The 20,386-nt window shown below is 36.7% G+C and overlaps 1 protein-coding gene and 1 long non-coding RNA gene across 4 annotated transcripts in view; one reads left to right on the top strand and one right to left on the bottom strand.

Annotated features, from left to right (window-relative positions):
- Nucleotides 1-20,386, top strand: part of CAMKMT (calmodulin-lysine N-methyltransferase) — a 209,080-nt gene that overhangs the window by 173,056 nt on the left and 15,638 nt on the right. For all 3 annotated transcript variants that reach the window (XM_061475528.1, XM_061475529.1, XM_061475530.1), the window contains exons 7-8: nt 2,908-2,974; nt 16,221-16,295. In XM_061475528.1, the coding sequence (XP_061331512.1) occupies nt 2,908-2,974; nt 16,221-16,295 (142 nt within the window). The remainder of the gene's footprint in view (nt 1-2,907; nt 2,975-16,220; nt 16,296-20,386) is intronic.
- LOC133280635 (uncharacterized) lies at nt 1,394-3,530 on the bottom strand. The gene is made up of 3 exons (XR_009747252.1): nt 3,418-3,530; nt 2,419-2,474; nt 1,394-1,481 (listed from the first exon to the last, which is right to left on the bottom strand). It is a non-coding gene; the product is annotated as an uncharacterized LOC133280635 (long non-coding RNA).

The following is a 20,386-nucleotide window of genomic DNA, read 5'->3' on the forward strand; positions in this document are numbered from 1 at the left end:
TATGGTAATTTTCTTTTACATTCTTTTCTATAGTAACTGGCTATAACAGAAGTTCAGGCTAAATTTAGATCTGTTCCAGCCATGCCATACTCACTGAAAACAGTAAAAATTTCTAGTGTAATTGGAAATAATATTTGCCCCCAAATGTCACAGACCAAAATGATGTATTTCTGCTAATTTTTATTATTTCTGATAGTATTTTTTAATTGCTTAGCGTACCAAATTAAATTAACGTGGGCTAAAACACTGTTTTCCTTTCTAGATTTTGCTCTTCAGGAATGGTTAATGCCTAGTATTATGCTTTTTATGTAGGTATTATAGATTAAAATAATCTTGTTTAAAAATTACTGTTTACATCTTGCCTTTAAATTTCTTAGGAAGCTTAAATTACATGCCAGTCATACTATAATACCCAAAAATTACTTTCCAAAAAGTAAAAGTGGTTGTCAACAAAAAGAAAAAAAAATCACTGTCAGAAGCCAGGAAATCACCAAGCAAGCCTGCTAATTATTCTTAATGGGCAAGATGAGCACATTAAGAAACAAATGAATACATCAGTGAAATGTAATTGAAAATCGACCTGGCAATAGTGCATTGCATCTGAGAATCTGCCTTTGTATTATCATCATCATCATAATTATTGTTGTTTTTGTTGTTGTTATCGCTATTCAGTGAGCATAACTAACAGCTTTGCTTTGTGAAGTCTCAGGCTTTTGAGGGTTTGATTTTTCTTTTAATTTTTGACATTCTTCATGTTATTCTCCATTTCTTACTGCCACATGAAGCATTCACTATGTATGTTTTCAATATCTGCATTAGGATATGTTATTGAAATACTACAAGGTAAAACATTTTATGAATATGTTAATTTCAAATTCACTGTTGTCATTTTAACCATTTCACTGTGAAATATGTAGCTGCATTTTATATTAATCAGTGGTCTTATGCATGAGGTTTATGGAAGTTTTTAAAAGGATATTATTATTTGAGGTACTAATCCATTTAAAAGACTTCACTCGAACTCACTCCTTGTGCTTATCATGGCCAGGTTTTAATTGATTAACAGATCATTTATATTGCAAAATCAATAAAATAAAGAAGATGTTCTTGCCTTTTCAGCTTCATTCAAAACTTCATTGTTGGTTCAGTGTGTTTTATCTCTCAGGATCATTTAGATAAAGAAAGTATTAAAAAGAAAAATACAGTGAATATTCAAGTGAATAATAAGGATATGCATAAGCAAAGTTATCAGATTCATTCTTCTTTGTGATTTTGGGTGGTATGCATTCAGATACATTTTTCCAGCTTAGGTAATATCTATGAGATAGTCATGAACAACAAATTCTGTTTCCTCAGGACACTGGAAGCATCTATACATCCAAATCCAAGGATGAGTAAAAGTTGCCTCCTATTTCAGAGAGGCTGTGTACCTTCTCCCTTCGCTCTGTCTCACACTATGCACTAGTGACTTGAACTACTGTCTGAAAGCATCAATAATACAAAACGTTGTTGCAGTGCACTGTAATGACCATTAAGATATAGTGTATGGATCTTTCAGCAGTCCTGGGAAATTCAGGTTAGAAAGGTCGTGTTCAGCCTGAATGTCTGAGCACATGGGCTCATAAATTATTTTAAAAAGCTAGTGTTAACATATTTACAACAATTATTAATAGTTTGTCTCAGTTACATAATTTAAGTGCAGTGTAGCTAATTTATCAGCAATGTTCCTTCTGACTCTCAAAACGAGCAAAGCATGGAATTATTTATGCCTTCCTTTTGCTTCACAGGTATAAGCTATTCATTACAACTTCTCATTGCATATTGTGGAAAAGATTTAAAAGGCACGTCCAAACCGCAGAGATTTGTTTAAACCAGTTTTCTGTCATTCCATCTCTAGTTTTTGGCTTCATGAAATATCAGTTGTCTTTTCTTTTACATTGTTTGGATAGAGGCTTTCCTAAAATAACTTTCCTTAAATAGCCAGCTGTGTTATGAAGGCCAGATATGTGACTTCAGCAAAGTAAATAGAAAGATACAGTGATATTTTAAATGAGCCTGACACTCGTGGTCCATTTTCTTATGAAAACACTTGCAAAGAATTCAACGTATTTTGAGCACCTAGAAACATCTTCTAATTAGCATCAGATTTCTTTAAATATTGACATCTTTACCAAAATTGTCCATTTGAGATAACTTTTTATGTTTGAGAACAAATACTTTAAATATGTATGGATCCACACTGGGTGACATTTAGTATTCTCACAGCTTTTAGTTACTTGCTACACCTTTTCCTTCCAATGGCATCTTGCTAACCACTAATGATTATGAAGGTTATCTTTCTAGGCGTAGATGATTTGGCACAGCTTCCCTTGACAGCGCTTGCTTTGGCCTGCCTGAATGGCTACCCAAATTTGTTACCTCATCTTCCAAACTAAGAGAAGCTGAGACATGAGGCTGAGGCACTGTTGCAGTACCTTTGGGGAAGAAAAGGCATTTATTGCTTTCCACTGTCTTTTATGGTGGTTCCAAACCATTCTCAAGAAAGCAAATGGACTAAACCTAAAGGTTAAGGTGCTCCCATTGTATGTTGGATTTCTTATGTTTATAAGCAACAGTTGCCTTTAAATGTATATAAGGTATGGGAAGTCTTTTTCAATTCCCTCTATAGCTACAGGACAGTGGACATAGGCAACAAGAGCAAGTTGCTGTATAGATATATATGGCTGATGTGCTGGAGTGGCAATGTAAAATTTATGCTTCTGAAAAAAGACTGACTCTTTGCACAGATTAAAGAAGACTAAACAGATAAAAGACATTATGAAGGTATTAGCAATGGAAAAAAAGTGTTTATTATTACTCTTATTGCTGATCCAATTTTGTAGATAATTCTTAACAAATATGCTGCAGATGTAAATGAGATCATCACAAGAAACCAAAATGCAGGAGTGTTTAAGGCTCAGAAAGTATCAAGCTGGTAAGATTCTACTAAGCTCTTACTGATTCTTGCATGTCGTTGAGCATTTAATGTGAAACGTGTTCAGAAGTGTGAAAATGTGACCTATACCACTGATGCTGACATCATGTATGTACAAAAGGGTAAGTGATGCAAGACTTATTGAAAAAAATGCTTTTTAACATAGCAAATGCAGTATGATTAATCTTGGTGACATAAGCTCTCCATTGTATATTTTTTTTAACGTATGCTGTGTCTCTTCGAGCTGTGGTTAAGTGCATGGTTGAAATTTGGCTGCTTGAGTCAACATAACTCATTGTCCTGAATATGAGGCTCGGGATGAATGTACCTAAATGACTGGCAGGTTTCAATTTAAATACCTCTGAGAATTCAGGGTGGGAACAAATCCCATTTGCCCTTGGGGTGGGTGTTGTTGGAGTATCGATGGGAGGTGTTTTGGTCACCCTGTCTGTGCAGTCAGTATTGTGTTGGCACTGCAAGGACAGATGGGGGGAGTGTGGGAACCGGACACAGTGTGCTGAGACCCTTCTCTCGTTGACTATGGCCTAGGATGCAGGGCACACCCAGAATTTGTGTCATAGTGCACCAGCTCTGTTGTCTCCAAGTTATCCCCCTAGGCATGCTCTGGAGGGTGAGCAGTGTAGAGGTTCAGAGAATTCAGTTTCACATAACTTCCAGAACTCTTCCTGACCCACCCTACAGTAGTTGGTGCCACTGAGGTTAGCTGTTTTAACTGTGTATTTCATTAAGGCACCTCCAGGTACAGTATGGACTGGGAGCAGCTGAAAATTTGAAGTGCGTTCATGCCTTGTAGTATTGAAAGTTGTAAAGGGCTTCATATTCATGGTATAGGGTTAAGAATTAGAATATGCTTTGAGATGGCCACCTAAGAGCCAATAGTTATTTGTGTGTCTGAATCTTCCTTTTATTTTTTTTTGGATGATTCCCATTCCAAAAAGGCTCTCAGTCTTTCTCAAAGTGACGAAAGTAAAGCTGAAAAAGGGCTGAGAAAAGCAAGCTGTTACAGCAGAATAAGCTTATTAACATAGAGGGTTAAACCCATACAATTTTCATGGCTATCATTCACATCATTTATCCCTATGCTTATGCAGCCATTCTGTGTGTAGAAGTTCTTTTAAGTGAGCGTTTAGCGTTAGAAAAATTCTGCCTTCATTAGGGTGTACGTGCATATAACTTAGAGATATATCTCTGCATCCTAATAAGTACCTGCCAAGTGGACAAAGGTCACACAGGCCCCAGGATTGCTCTTTCAGGTTCCATGCGCCGAACACTTCTTGTGAGCAGTCTCAGGTCTCCTCCCCGCTGAGGAGAGGCTGTGTGGTACAACCATCCAAAAGCTTAAATGTTGTAGATTTCCACTTGCCATGTACTTTATATGAAATTTCAGATTTCATCCCTTGTCAAGACTTCAAACCTGTTCTTTTAGATATCAATCAAAATCACATTTTCTGCCCTGTCCTCATTTACATTTATCTAATGCTTAAGGTCATTTGTGATCATTTGAGTGTATTTCAGCATATGGAATCAGTGAATAATAGATTTCAGCCTCACGCTGTGAAGAAAGATTGTGTTTTTACAAGACATGATGTTGTTTACTGGGTGTTAATAATCACTAATTAATAAACATATCTAGCCATCATAAAGTGTTGCGTTTTAAGGAGTAAAAATGTCAAGTGTTTAACTTCTTGAGTGCAATAGCATTGGGGGCCTTATTTGCATAAATAAAATAATTAAATTACAACATAAAGTGAAGTACTATAGGATCATTATAATAAACACATAATTTGATTTTTACTTGTACATTCTTAAGGCTTTTGCAGCTCTGTTGCAACAGTGTAAAGGTTTATAAAATAGATATTCAAATGACTCTCTAATCCTCAATATAATGATCATCTTGTACTTTGTCATACACATTAATAGTTTCTTTCTCCTGTCAAAATTAAGGTTATGCTCTGCTTAGTTACTTGAGAAGTGCTAATGGATGGATCAGTCCTTCAGATTCAGTAATGACATGTGACGAAGGCAATAACAAAGTTATTTGATCATTTCTCAAGGCCTTGAAGAAACTAAGAGCTGATGTAAACTCTGAAAAATACAACCCTGCTTCACTTTTACTACAATGGGAGTTGTATATATAATAATAATGGGGGGGGGGAACAACCCACAAGAAAATGTAGTGCTTTGTAGAGAGGAATGCAACACTGCCATGTGAAGTGACATGAGGTGACTTCTTTTACATTGATGAGAGCTTTCAGGTAAATGAATATAGGGATATATTTAAGTGACTGCAACATTAATCTGGAGAAAGCATGTTCCTCATTTAAACGTATCATTTAAACACTGCCCACACTTGCAACTTTGCACAGTGACTAGTGTAATCTTACAAGATTCTTTCCATATAAAAGATAATTCAGAATGCACCCTTCTCACTGCCTCTTCATCTCTTGTCAGGATCTTATGCTCTTTTCCTTACACATGGAGCAGAAATTATCAGTATGATAATCAGTTTGTAACTGTTCCAGACATTTCAGTCTAGACTTGGAAAATATGCCAAAAACATGTATGGGGCAAAAAGGAACAACCCAGTATCAGCCAAGAGAAGTTAGATTAGGACATCCTGCCATACATTTATTTCTTTAGATTTATACAAAATGCAGTAAACGAGCACTTATCTAGCTCTCTGCCAACTCTTGATTATTGTTTAAAAGTACTGTACTGTAAGCCAAACTGGCAGTTTGTCATTTTACGTGTTATAATGTAATAATAGATATTTAGTAAACAGTTTACTTCAGCAGTGGATATACAATTCTATTTTATTTTTAGCTTCTGTGGGTATGTTCAGAATTTCTTGCTTATGCTTACTGGAAATAGGTACAGTAATGCCACCAAGTTACTAATAATGACTTCCCATACTAAGGTGTATTAATACCATGTATGGGTTTGACAATCTTTTTTTTTCACAGTTCAGAAATTATCCATGAATCACATTGTAGGCCACATACGAGTGGCCTATGAGTTATCCTGATAGCCGTCATTTGTACCATCAACTGTTAGTTTGACATGCATCATATCATTGTCTTGAATGATCACTAATGATTAAATTAGCAATAACAGTATCAAGGAATCTCTGCTCTTTTAATGTGAAAATCTTCCTGAAACAGGGACTTGGACAGAAGAATTTGCTGTTATTTACAAATGTTATTGTTTTGCCAAGAGTTGTCTTAGAGAGATTACGTTCCACATAAGAGCGTAAACAAGTACATCAAGAGAGAAATGCTTGTGTGGTGTGATGGACCTGTTGATTTGATTTGATTAGCAATAATGTATCAGATATTTTGTTCATTCAGTGGTCAACATTAGAATCCACATAAAGAATGTATAACAACGTGACCAAAAGTGACAACCTTCTCCTTGAAGTTTAACAGATAGGTTTTAATCTTATCCATGAGTTTAGTGTTCCTTAGAAATGTAATGAATTTATAAGCTTCTAGAATTAAACCTAAAAAGAAAATCTTTCTAAAGACTAAATGGCATCAGTGTAGTTGTGGATGTCTCAATGATAAAGCATTGAATTATAGTATCCTCATTCCACCCTTACATTTATTACCTCTTTCTCTGTAACTGTCAACGTGTGAATATTTTACCTTACTGCAGTGTTCTTCAAATATGCCAGCTTTCTGATTTCAACTGGTTATGCAACAGGTTACATCAATGTAGGACAGCCTTAATAAAGACTGGCTTTTCATTTATCAGAATGATCCGAATGTTGCTAAATTCAAGGTTTTTGGAGACATATTTATTGCACTTTTTGTATTTGTCAGATTAGCAACCCTAAAGGAATTCCCTTCTTCCGACTACTTTTCCAGTCTCCTCATGTAACGCTCTTGCATGACAGCATCTATTGGCAAGGAGGGAGCTGCCAAAAGGAATGTTTCCTGCTCTTTGGTAAGGAAGAAAAGGTTTCTGGTTCCCATTCTCTTAATTTGATCACTTTATGCATGTGTGGGAAGAAAGAATGAACAGTCCGTCTGTTCATGCCCATTGTGAATTTGTAGCACTCTATCACAGAAAGCCAACTCAGGTGGAAACCATTTCCATACCTCTGATCATACTGTATTTTGTTCTGTTATGTAACCATGCCACAACTCTTCTCCAGTGGCTGCCTACTTTCCTTAAATGTTGTTGGTGAGGGTCTTTGCCAGTAGTTTTTGAAATCAGAAGCAGCCTGTGTTACCCAAATCACCCTTATCTGAACACTTGGTGACACCTTTGAAGAGCCCAAGGTTTATAAAGCAGGACTGCCTTTTACAGAAGACACATCAAAAAAGGCTTCTTGTCCAGAGTGAAGTGAATTCTTTGTACTCATGCAAAGAAGGAATTTCACATCTCTGAAATGTCGTTATCCTCTCTGAGTGCTCATTCTGTGTCCTGATTATCTTGGCAGGAATATTTAGAACAAAAAAAAAAGAGTACACTCATTTTTAGCCTCTCTAATTTTATTATTATATTAAATGTTCTGTTTTTCTGATCCTTTCTTTGGGTGCAACTTCAGCTTTTGGAGGAATGACATCTTGTTTCAAATAATCTTTTTTTACCATTTGGTCATACTAGCTGACTTTCATGAACTTCCAAGCCTGTCCTATTTGTGTATTTCACCCAGTTATGTTGACTTAATAGAGATGCAATTTATTTTAAGTTGCACTGTAGCTTCATCTGCCTTCTTTATGCAACCACATAAGAATATATAAAAAAAAACCTTGAAAAGATAGCAAGCTTTGTAGGGGAAATTCTAGGTGTTTGAGAGAATAGAGAGAAAAGCTAGGTGCTAGCTGAAAGCATAGCGTTATTTTAAGTACATCTTGATCAAATCCTTGGCTATCTTATTATGGTCTCTTAGCTTAAAAAACCCTGCTTTTGGTAAAACTGTTCTTGTACTTTCTTGGACTGGACAGAAAGACTAGCCAACTTTTGCATAGTGTTCTGGTTCATGTTGTTACCATTGAATCTTTATCTACCCTTCCTTGTCTGCCTTGGCTCTACCTTAATAGGCAGTCATTGAGCACCTTTTGCACACTTTCTTATTTACGGGCGCTGTTGCCTAATCTTTGCCACAGACATAGGAAAGTTGGAACAAACTTTAAATTTTGACAAAATGATGCTCGTAGTGTTATCTTTGTTTAAGTCATTAATCTTCAATTAATATTCAGTTATTCAAACATTAACCAAGGATACTGAAAATGAGTGGGGTTCACGAAAGAGGCTTAAGAGTGAATCAGGGTCTGGAAATGAGAGAATTAAATAGCTCTGTTTACTTAACTTTTCAAAGAAATGACTTGATTGTGAAGAAATGAATTGATTTTGATCTGAAAGTCTCATGGGGGAAAAAATATTCTTTAATAGAAGATCACTCTTTAATCTAGCTTACAAGTAGATGTAGAAATTGAAGCTAGACAAATTCAGTCTAGAAAAAAATGAGATTTGACAGAATGATAATACAGTAGAACATTTTCCATGGGAAGTGATAGCTTCTTAAGCAGTGAATATGTTTAAATCAAGTTCAATATCTTTCTGAAACGTGTATTAATTTCCTGAGATACATGGGCTTGATACAGAAATTTGAAATCTTGGGTATTTATTATGGTCCCTTCTGCCCTCAGAATTTAAGCACTTGTGAATTACATCTTTTCTGCTCTTTCTCATTTTTCCTCCAGTCCAGTCCTTCTGGAGCCACCTGGTTTGGTTCACATTCTTTGGTTTTTCTTCTTGTTCCCTTGATTATCCTCCCCACATTCATGGATAGACTATTTTCCACAGGGCAAAAAGCTGCCTTCTTTTCCTTCATGAAACAAACTTTTACATAGCTTTCATTCACTGATCCTACCAGTAAGGTTTGCCACATGGGCTTACGCTGTCTTGCATTTTGAAATTATGTCTTTTTTTTCTTTTAACTGTATCAGTCTGAATTAGAATGTAAGAACCACCCATTTTGTGTGTAATGAACTACATGGACCTCGCTAAAAACACTAGTCAGTCTCCTAAATAAAAACTGAATTAGAATGTAGATTCTAATTGATGTAGAGGAGGGATGTGAACAGGCAAATTTACAAACACCACTGGTATTTTTTTATTAATAACATTTTTATACAAGATATTCTCGCTGAATGTGCTGAATGTTGGGCAGTGATGTGTCTACAAAATGCAAAACTTTATTCGGCAACAGTTGTATTTACATGCAGTGTATTTATTATGTCCCAAAAATTTAGCAGCTTTTGGTAAGCAGCAAATGTGTAAGTGTTAGAACTTTTAGAAGTGTTAGAATTTTTGAAGACAAAACTGTAATGTTCCCATCTGAATTTTAGCAAAATACATTTTACAGAATAAGAGAGAAAATGTGTTCTCAGAATAAGGAATAAAGGAAACATGAAACTTTATCAGACACTTTTGGAAAGGAAATTTTAGGCAGGAAAACCTAGGTAGAATCATAGAATCATAAAATATCTCAAGTTAGAAGGGACCAATAGTTGGTTTTGGTGATTTTTTTTTTTTTCTTTTTCATTACATTCTTTTACATTAATGTGATGAGGTTTCATCATGAATTGTTGTACCAAGCATTGTAGAAGCACAGAGCAAAAAGGCAGTTTCTGTTAAGAGTCTACAGTCAGAGACTAGAGATAGATATGGTGAGGAAGGACAATGAGGATGACTGTAGTTGACATGAGAGACAGAGTTGGAGGCACAAGAGCAGCCTAGCCTCTTTTCAGTCTTTGTAGATGCTATTGTAATGTAGTTTCAAGGATAACGAAGCAGGTTTGTGAATGTTCATGGATAACATGATGGAAGAAAATCTTAAAGCTGCTTGCTTGAAAAGTGGAAGATGTAGATAGTCTGATTAAAGAATGGACTTGCCCTTTCAATACTGAACGAGAGAATAAAAATATGGAAGTAAACTCTTATGAAGCATTTGGAAAAGAAGACTTACAACTTACCTGGAGGAGTACAAAGAGGTGACAAGATCAGAGTTGTAGGCAAGAAAAACAATCTTTACAGCAGCCTACTGAACAAATATTAATAGGGCAAGACTGCGTTTTCTTGAGTCTAAGTCTCTTTTCTAAGAGCAGAGAGAATAATATTGTGATGTTAAGATAGAAGTGATGATGACATGGTCAAGAGTTTGAGTGGCTAGGTAAGAAGCTTCTTAGAGATGCTATGCAGAGTGAATAAGCAAAATCTGAAAAGAGCTGAGATATGCAAATATAGAGGGAGGTCTGAGCTAGGTCTAGATTACAGACTAGAATTAATGGTTATGTCCAAAGGGATCAAGAAAAGGATGTAACAACAACGCCTTGTTGTACTTTAGAGGTGATAAGCTTCTCATTGGGGCTGTGAAAAACTGAGAGTTGTGAGTGGATACACAGTGTGAAGTCCAAAAATGAGTAGCTGGGTTTAGCTTCTATGGATGACCTAGCCCAGAAGTAAAATTCAGAGGGAGAGGTTGAGGTGGAACGTTGTGAAATTATCAGAAATGTGGGAAAGGTCTGAAGATAATCTTTAGGAGAGCACACTGAAAAAATAAAAACCAGTAAGAGACAATTTAATAACCCAGACAGAAAATAGTGGAATGAAAAATTCTAATGAACAGCAAGATTTTACTTTGCTGAAGAGACAAGGATCCAGAAGAATGAGTATAAAGTGCAGATTCTGAGCAGCAGAGTTTAACAAAGATAAATGATGTGGAAGTTGCCAGAATCTGCAAGAAGATTGTTAGAAGGAAATGCCCATCAGCAATTGTAAGTATCACGTTCAAACTGCTTAAAAGTCTGAGAGGAAAGGGAGCATGTTTGATGCTGCATACCTTGTGGTTGAAAACTTAACCTTGGTTAAGGTATGCACTTGTAGGGAACGAGATAATGGATAAGAATACAAAGTAAAGTGAAGTAATAAAGGTAAAAAAGGCAGAGGTGAAAGAAGGGGGAGAAATAAGAGCAACCTAATGAGAATATAATGAGAAAGATGGGGAAATTATAGTAGGCAAATGTGCAAGACTCTTCAGAGAAGCTGTAATGATAGGTGTACATATTGCCTCTTTCGCTAGATTAAAATCCATCTTCTTGATCTTTATACAAAACTAAGGAATCTCAAACAAAGATCAAGGTGTGGCGAAACATCCCGATGATGCCTTTTGTTAATGTGTTAATGAACTTGCTTGGTTAATGTCATAGAAAAAGTCATATAAACCCCCAGACAAAATCTTCTACCTGAACCTGTATGCTTACCAATGATAATGCTTTTCAAAGAATGAAGCCTAAATTAAAATATGAAAAGAAGAGGTGGGTAGATGGGGGTTCTTGGTAGCTGTTCATCTGCTAAGTGGGACAAATCTTTTTATCTTTATTGAAACTATTAATACATCTTGAAGCAAGTAAAGCTTTAGTGTCTTTTGTCCTTCCTCCTAATTCTGATTTTTTGTCTTTATCTGCACAACTGCTTTTCCACTAAGTTGAGAGCTACTCTAGCCTATGCCATTCATCGCAAGAACATCTCAGAGGGACTTGGAACTGTTTCAAGTTTTAACAATCAGAGTCTTAACCTGTTTTTTTTTCTCATGTAAGTTACCTGCCTAGGCACACTGGGAAGACAAACACTGAATAACAGAAGTTGAATAATAATAGGAATGAGGAATTTTGCGTGAGAAATAAAAACCTGGTAAAATCAAGTCTTTTGTTGTAGATTGCTGAGATATTTTACCAGTGTAAGAAAGAGTGTCGACATTTGTCAGGCTATCCTCCATAAATTAGAATGTACAGGGGAAGTGCAGCCTTGGCTGCCATAACTATCCCTGCAACATTTGCTATTTTGTTATGCTTTTTTTCCTTTTGAAATATGAGGGGCTGTTTGGGGGTATATTGGTAGTACTTAAAGTCTCTGTTTTCTTAGTTGATCTTTTTGTTCAATTATCAGTATAACACTTTTTATCTTGACCTAATCACATTTTCTGGCTTCCTTCTCTATTTAAAATATAAATTGGGGAGGAGGAAAGGGAGGAAATTGATTGTGTTGTTTGGTGGTTTGACTTTTTCTAATGAATTTCTTGCTTTAGAATACTGTAGAATACTTTAGAATACTTTTACATTGGATATAAGGAAGAAGTTCTTTACTCTTAGGGTGGTGAGGCACTGGAATGGGTTGCCCGGGGAAGTTGTGAATGCTCCATCCTTGGCTGTATTCAAGGCCAGGTAGGACAGAGCCTTGGGTGATATGGTTTAGTGTGAGATGTCCCTGCCCATGGCAGGGGGGTTGGAACTGGATGATCTTAAGGTCCTTTCCAACCCAAACTATTCTATGATTCTGTGATTCTAAGATACAGCCTAGGAAACTAAAGTGTCAGTACTTATTTTCTCAGACTATTTTGGTAGTGTGCTTTATCCCTGACCTGGAAAAGCCACCTCTGCAGGTGAGAGGATAGTTCATTTTCCATAGCTCATTCAGTCCTTGTCCTTTTTGCTAGGACTACCATCAAGACTGCTAATTGTAGTAATAGATTTGTGACGTGGGTACTTTTCTTCTGAAAACTGATCAAATGCATTTGATACAGGCCATAAAGCAGCCATTAGCAGGTACCAGGTTTCAGCCACCATCAGTTTGACCTCAGCTGTAGCTGAACAGTGCAGTAGTGGTTTTCCTTCACATCCTATTTATTTTTATAGCATTCCTGTTGTAGCCAAGAAAAGCTCCCAGTCTGTTTTATATTTCCAGTGGGTTCAAACCCTTTTCTGCTGAAGCTGAGTTACCTGTTTTCGATTTCAAGAAACTAAACCTGCATGAGTTAAATAAGCCAGCACAAAATAATGCCAAGAGTGGGCTTTACACAGACTGAAATATGTTTGGTTTGTGTATGGTTTTGATGTGTGGGTTGGACAGAAATACAGAATAAAACACATCTTTCAAATTTACAAATTTATTTCAGCTCTTAATACTGTAGCATCTTCAAAAGAAAGGTTTTAAAGTATTACATATTTAAAACTTAGTTTGCTGGAAGAAAAGTGGCTTTTGAAAACTGATTTAGCATCACTGGAAAGGGAATAAGAGGAAAATATTAATAAGACTTGCATTTTTTTCATGTTGGCACTCAACATCATACTTAGTGATTTAAAGACTTTGTGGAATGGTATTTTTACACTTATGCCTTTTTTTTTAAGGAAACTTCATGAAGACTGAGGTTTTCAGACTTCAGTTGCTAACACTTTCCTGGGTTTCCTAGCAGTGCTTTACTTTAAATGGAAATGCAATCAGCCTTTACTTCATGGTGCCTTCGATATTTCTTTCAGGTCTGACCACTAAAGTTCAAGAGTCACGTCCTCAATAATCCCTGAAAAAAATACTGTTTCTCACCCCTTTATTACGAATAGATATATGCATTTAGGTACACATACAGACGTCTTTACCTTTCTCAGAGTTGTTTTGCAGTATCAGTGGCTTTTTCTGTCTTTCACACTCAGGAATTGTGTTTGGATTGCAAGAATTTGTATGGGTAGTTGATGGTATTTATATACTTGCTGACTCTCATTCACTGCTTTCATTAGCACTAGAATTCAAAGTAGCAGATTCTGACATCAGTGTCAATGATGTAATAATGCTGATTCTAAGCAGATCATTTCTGATTCCCTGATACGCAGGGGCATGCCTCCTTTACCCGTGCAGGTGCAGGTGCAGATGTTTGGTTGCACCTCATGCCAATTTGTGGAAGCATCAAATGGGTAATTGTGTAGCTATGGTAGCCCAGAGTGAGCCAGCGAAACAGTTTTGGAGGTTGCAGCCAGTACTGAGTTTCACGTACCCTGGATGCACTTCCCTTACTAGTCATGCTTGCACTCGGCTAAAGATAGCATGGATAAATATATGCAGCTTGTAGTTGCATCTCTCCCACCAGTGTGCAGACATCCTGAGCGAGATCAGAGTCCTGTTGGTATTTGTTTTATGGAAATTATCTTTAGTTTACGTGGTTATTTCAACAGAGGGATAAAGATTTTCCTGTACCTTTTGAAAATACATGGCTAAGTTGATTTTGAAGGTATTGTGTGTAAATTTATTGTTGGCCTTGCTTAATTACCATGCCTTCAGGGATGCAACTCTACTGAAGCTAGAGACCAAGAGTAGCCCTGGTGCTAGATCAGGAAAATGGAGGAAGACTGGCTTATGGGCCCCTTAGCTCACTTCTTCCAACAGCACAAACACCAGTCACGTTGCACCACTGCTCATGCTCCTGGCAACTCTTCAGTTCCATATTTTGCTCAGCTTTATGGTTTCTGAGCTTTTACCTACCCACACAAACTTCTTTGTGCCTGCAGTAGGTGTGCACAGAAAATGCTGGGTTTTGGATGCTTAGCAGGAATCTGACAGTAACATGAGAGAGGTGGGGGTTTTCTCCATGAGGAGGCACCTGTGCTGCCTTCCAAACTCGGTGTGTGTAGTAAATATATGGGTTAAAAAAATCGTAATTCAAATCCCTATAGTGGTACTGATCAGATCTCTGTTTCTGTAGCAATGAGAACCAAAGGTGGCCATTTAAGGCTCACAGTTCATCTACCAATTTCCAGTTCTGCTTCAGGATTCTTAAAGTATTAGAGTGCGTGCTTTAAACCCACAAAACTTACCTTTACCTAATTTTCACCATTCTAACCTAAGTTTCCACGGAAACAGGGTTGAAAAAGCTGCTGGTAGCCAGCAGGCAGTCAGCAGCCGAGAGTGAGAACTCTCCTTTGTCACTTTCCACTACTAGATGCCTGCTGCGTGCCAGTATGCAAAGCTACCTAGGCTTCTAAAATCTGGATTACTTTCAATTTGAGGGGGAAAAATTAAATTAATCTACTCCTTTCTCTCTTTGGATTGTGTCCGTAAATTCCAGGAGGGCAAACGGGCTAATGAGTCCTGATCTGTTCAGTAATACTGAGCCCCACATAATCAACGCTTTCCCAACTTAACTGGGCCTCTCCTTTCATAATTTCCATGTTTTAAGAGCATTCTCTCTCAAATTTCATGTCAGTGCACATGTAAACACGTACTGTGGTACCATAACTATATCTATCTGCATATTCAGGCCTTTTTTTGCATGTAGTATAGTCTCTGTATAAAATTTCCTGTTTTCCTGTATACTTAGGGAACATTTCTGAATGAACACATTATAACTGATCCTCAGTTAAATATTAGGAGTAGGATGTGAATGGAGATGGCTTTTAACCAGAAGTAGATTATAGCTGCAGGAAGACTAAAGGGTCTGTTTGGTCAAGACTCATACAAAACTGAGATAAGCATGCACAACCTGACAAGATCAGATTAGACCCTTCCCCCACAAGTACTTTTCCCATAAATATTTATCTACTTTCTATTATAAATAACCAGGAAATGAAAAAGAAGGATAGATCCCTTTTTTTCTTTTTTTTTTTTTTAATATCCTAAAAATAGAAATGCAGCTTTAAATCTTCATAGAATAATAATATTTTAAGTATGTACAAGTTCCAGTACTAGTTACTGGGTTTTAAATGGTAGCAAAGTACTGAAATTCCTCATGGCAGCTATGTAAATCAGCAGCATTTATAAACAAAGAACTTTGTACACATGTGCATGTGGGTACCTAAGAATTAAATAACTTGCCACCTATGAGAGAATAGGTGTTGACAGAGTCAGCACTGCTGTATTTTTACGCTTGCTTGAGGCAACATAGCTGGCATTGAAGTTAAGCTTGGCATTTTTTCACCCTCTCCCCCCTCCCTCCAGCCCAAGTGAATGCTCACTTCATCAATGAGAAACACAACTGACTTGCCTGCCAGATGCAACAGAGATCCATGAATTCACATCTACCCTGTAAATCTGTGTTTCATTCAGGTTGTCGAGACTTTGACTTCACTCCCTCGTGCAGTGGTGTTAAGGGGTGAAAATCTGAAGCTATACATGTGTCACTAATTCAGAACTGTCTGTTGGTGATTCACTCATCAGACACTGTGGATTGCCTTTCTGCTACAATAAAAACCAGCTCTTTAGCTTTAAAATTTAAAACCTTAAAAATGTACAGAATAATATTTTTGCATTCATCTTTGAAAGTAATGAGCATGTACTTTTTAAAACACTTGTGTCACATAAGAATAATATTAATACTTTAAAAATCTCAAGATGAAAAATGTAAGTCCTTTTTTCTTTCCTTTTTTTTTTTTTAATCTTTTTTTTCCTCTAGCATTTTACGATGGGATAATGAGACAGATGTCTCTCAACTGGAAGGACATTTTGACATTGTTATGTGTGCTGACTGGTAAGTACATAAAAATCATAAAACTCATGTTAGAAAAATAGCTTTGCTGGAGTAATTGTACTGTGCTGCTTGCTGATGGCTAAGCAAAGTCAACAAATGAAGCACAAAGCCACCTTAACCTCAACAAATTAATATTCATCTCCATGTGACAGTTATAAGGTAGTCTTCTATCACACAGTAACTTCTACCACATTATTTCCCAAAGATTGATTTTGAGAAGCATTTCCATTTTCTGGAATTGCCTCTGTTTCATGCTTGACGTATCAGTAAATGGACGACTTAGGCAAATTGCAAATAATTATGGCTCAGTGAGGAACAGTCTGGAGAAAAGGGAGTTTATCAACACAAACAGCTCAATTAGCTTACTTCTTAGGAAAGATCTGACTATTGATATAAGGGGATATGGTTTTTGCTCCCTGGAAAATCTTTCCAAGGGAAAAAGAGATTTTCATAACCCTTTTTTCCCCTATCATATTCTATTTCTTAAATAAATTTGACAGCAATATTTGTAGACATAGGCTTTATGCTATTTGCACAGGCACGTGGTAATTGTAAGAGAATTCTTAATGGAAAAATAAGGGTACAGCACTTAATTCATGAAAAGGTAGATAGATCCATGTTGCAATATGCTGTATTGTTTAATGATTTATGCACATGGATTTGATTATTGACACAGCCCTTTTTGGATGCTGGATTTGCAGAATCGTGCCGTGCTGTATTTGCTGCATGCCAACTTTATAAAGGGTACCTTCTCAATCGTTTGTGTTACAGAAACGGAGACGGTGTAAAAAGAGATCTGCAAATTTTATTTAAAAGAGTCGATATTTTTCAATGAATCTCTCTCTCCTTCACGGACATTTGCTCCTGATCCATTAAATGTCCAAACCAGTAAAAGCTGTTTGTGTTTTGTTGCACATAACTGCTGTGAGAAACCGAACCCTGACAAAAACAGAGACTTCCTCGCACAGCTCGGTTCAGCAGATTTCTGCACCTTACTAAGAAATAGCTAAAGGAAAAAGGCAAAGGAAATACGAAGCTGTATATTGTCTTTTTAAACAATGTGCTTTTTAAGTGGCTTCTGCTAAAATATTCCTCTAAAGCTTTTTTTTTTTTCCTTTGATATTTTGCTATTTAAGTGAACAATTCAGATTTCAGGAAAGTTACTGGTTTTGTATGGCACAGGAGAAGGTGTGTTTAGTCATCTTTTTTTCCCCTTTTTCTAATACCTGTTTGTTGACAGAATGCAACAGTGCTTCGTTTCTCTTAGCATTTGATTTCAGAAAAGTTCTTTGTTCCCAAAAAGGGCAGAGAAGGGTTTCTAACTAATCGCTGATAATGTGCCCCAGAGATGCATCATCTGATTAAAATAAGGAGCTAAACAACACCATATGATTTCAGCAAGTAATTTAGTAAATGCCTTCCTCACCAAATATTAGAATGGATACTCCAGGTTTCATTGCACAGATGAAGTTAATGCTGGACAGGATTAGATCAGATTAAGTATGAAAGTCAGATCAGAGTGCTGGCGGACATGAGCAGGAGGGCAGCAGTCTTCTCGGAGGCTTAGACAAGGCTCACATATGGATGTTCTCCAGATTATGTGGGTGAAGCAAGGTCTTGCCAAGAGATTTAGAGTTAAATTTGTTCTTCACACAAATATCAAAACAACCTGGCTGTGCCATCACTTGTATTCTTGATACTCACACCATGTCATCCTATTTGTGCTGGGAGTACAGCAGAGTGGAGCAAGACTTAAGTTGGGGTTTTTTTCAGTCATATTCCTGCCTAATAGTCCTCACAGTCTGTTTGGAAATAGTGTAGTTTCCTTGGGAAACAAAGAATCAAACATGACAGGTAAAATACATAATGCATTTTCAATCCCTGTATTTTGTACATTTATTTTGAAGCACTTAAGATGCAGGTAAGCGTATAAATATTTATAGATTTCTAAAAAATAAATAGAAATGTGCAGGTTAAAGTGCATCACAAATTGTCCCTATTTTCTTACCACAAGTGCCCATATATATAGTTTAATAAGCATGAAAATCCCTTCATTGTTTGTTTCTTTTAGAAATCATTCTTTTAATTATGGACACTGGGGGTTCTGGTACATGCAAAGGCTTGGGGGGGGGGGGGGGGGGGGGGGCGGGGAGGAGAGGAAATGTTCCATGCTTTATCAAACTTGAATCTTCCTTGCATTTTCATGTATTTCTCGTCTGAGATACAGATTTGGTTTGAGAACTGTTGGCAGGATTTTTACTTTCTGAAATTTTTGGGCTGCTATTGAAAAGGGGAAAAAAAAAGAAAAATCTCTCTTTTCTTCTAGCTCCTCAGCTGAAACCTGAAGTATGCAGTGATAAAAACAGATAGAATAGATTGCATTCAGTTTAACACCATCATATAGCTCATTGTCAGTCAATAAAATCTGAGATTAGAGAACTAGAAAGAAAAAAAAAAAAATCTGAGTTCAAATATTAGGTACATGGATAAATTTTCATTGAAGTATTTCCAGCAAGGGTGATATTGTCTGATTCTCTGAATAGCTAACCAGTGGTACTGCTTGATCCCATTTACATGAAAACAAGCTCTATTCATAAACATATTCCAAATCCACATGGAGGTTCAAGTAAAAATGTGCATGATTACAACTAGCAGCAATATGTTTATATTCATATATTTACCATCAGACTTTCCTAAAGCTTGTGTGCAGGAGTGGAAAATAAGTTATTTCCCAGAACAGACAGTCTATTAGTTAACAGTTAAATTTAGTAGCTCAACTAGATTATAAAATAAATAAGAGGCAAACTGTGAAAGCTGGTCATTATTTAACCATTCAGGATTTTGACAATAAAAATAGTTTCATGGTTCAGCAGTTCCGAAATAACTTGTAAAATGTCAACAATGAGATAAAAATAAGAGGAAAAAAAAGTCATCTTGGTGAGGCTACACCTGGAAGAAGGATACACTGGAAAAAAAACCACCAAAATAATGGAACTTTATAAAGTATATGCAGCAACCTCATGTTCTTGAGGGGCAATTTTAAGGCCAGGTGAGGGCTGCTAGGATTTTAGACTTTCGTTTGCCCTACACTTGTGAATATAAAGTCATGCAGGTGCTGGAATTGTAAGAGTGAGTGTGAATAGAGGAGGAGACATAACATGTGCCTGGCATGGACTGGCCACAAACAAGACTCTTCCAAAGCTCTTGAGAACCTCAGATTTCTGATTATTTAAAAGGAGGTGTATATCCTTTATTACAAAACATGTTACTGAAATTTTTAATCCAGGGAGCTTGAAGGCTGAGCCAATAGAAAACCCTTTGTCTTTCGCTCTCTTGTGGAAAATATTTTCACAAATAATTTTAATGTCGAGACAGTGTAAGGTCTAGGTCCCCATATCATTTTGGAAATGCGGAATATCCCCTTCTACTTAGACTGATTGTATTCTTAAAGTTTGGCACACGCATCAGTATTTGCACAGTGAAGACCAGGGGGGACTATCCCATGTTACTTTCCTTTTTTTGCTGAAATCGTGAGGAATCATGGACTCACCAGGAATGCAGAACTGAACTAAAAGTATTCTTTGACTAGCTTAAAACCTGTCAATTTCATCTTGGTTAGTGCATTTCTTTTCATATAAGGAATTTTTTTTTGGCAGGAACACAGTCAGATCTCTGTCCTTCTTCAGTTTAAATTCATTACTTGTGTTAAGCCTAATTTCTTGCACACACTTTCAAGTACATTGGAATATGATGACATGGAAGCAAGGGTTTTTTTCAGTTTATGTCAGCCATGCGGTTGAAGGCGAACAGAAAGATAAATGGCTGTGTTCAGTAGGCACTATGTATAAATATAGTCATGTCTGAAGTACACCTGTAAACTAAACTCTTACCAGTTGCAGAGCATGCAAAAAGAGAAATAAGTTCACATCGTAGCCTATAAAATATATGCCTCTTACTGCGAGGGACAAGATGAAAGGGTATCAGCATGAAGCAAACTGAGAATCTACTGGGTTTGGTTTATTTTAATTTGTTTGCTTGTGGCTGACTCTTACTTCTGTACAGTTTTGATATCAACTTTCATATTGGTTTTA

The sequence above is a fragment of the Pezoporus flaviventris genome, unplaced genomic scaffold, assembly GCF_033815535.1.
Source record: "Pezoporus flaviventris isolate CSIRO_AGI_PZ_B2104156 unplaced genomic scaffold, CSIRO_AGI_Pfla_v1 ptg000083l, whole genome shotgun sequence".
Classification (NCBI taxonomy): Eukaryota; Metazoa; Chordata; class Aves; order Psittaciformes; family Psittacidae; genus Pezoporus; species Pezoporus flaviventris.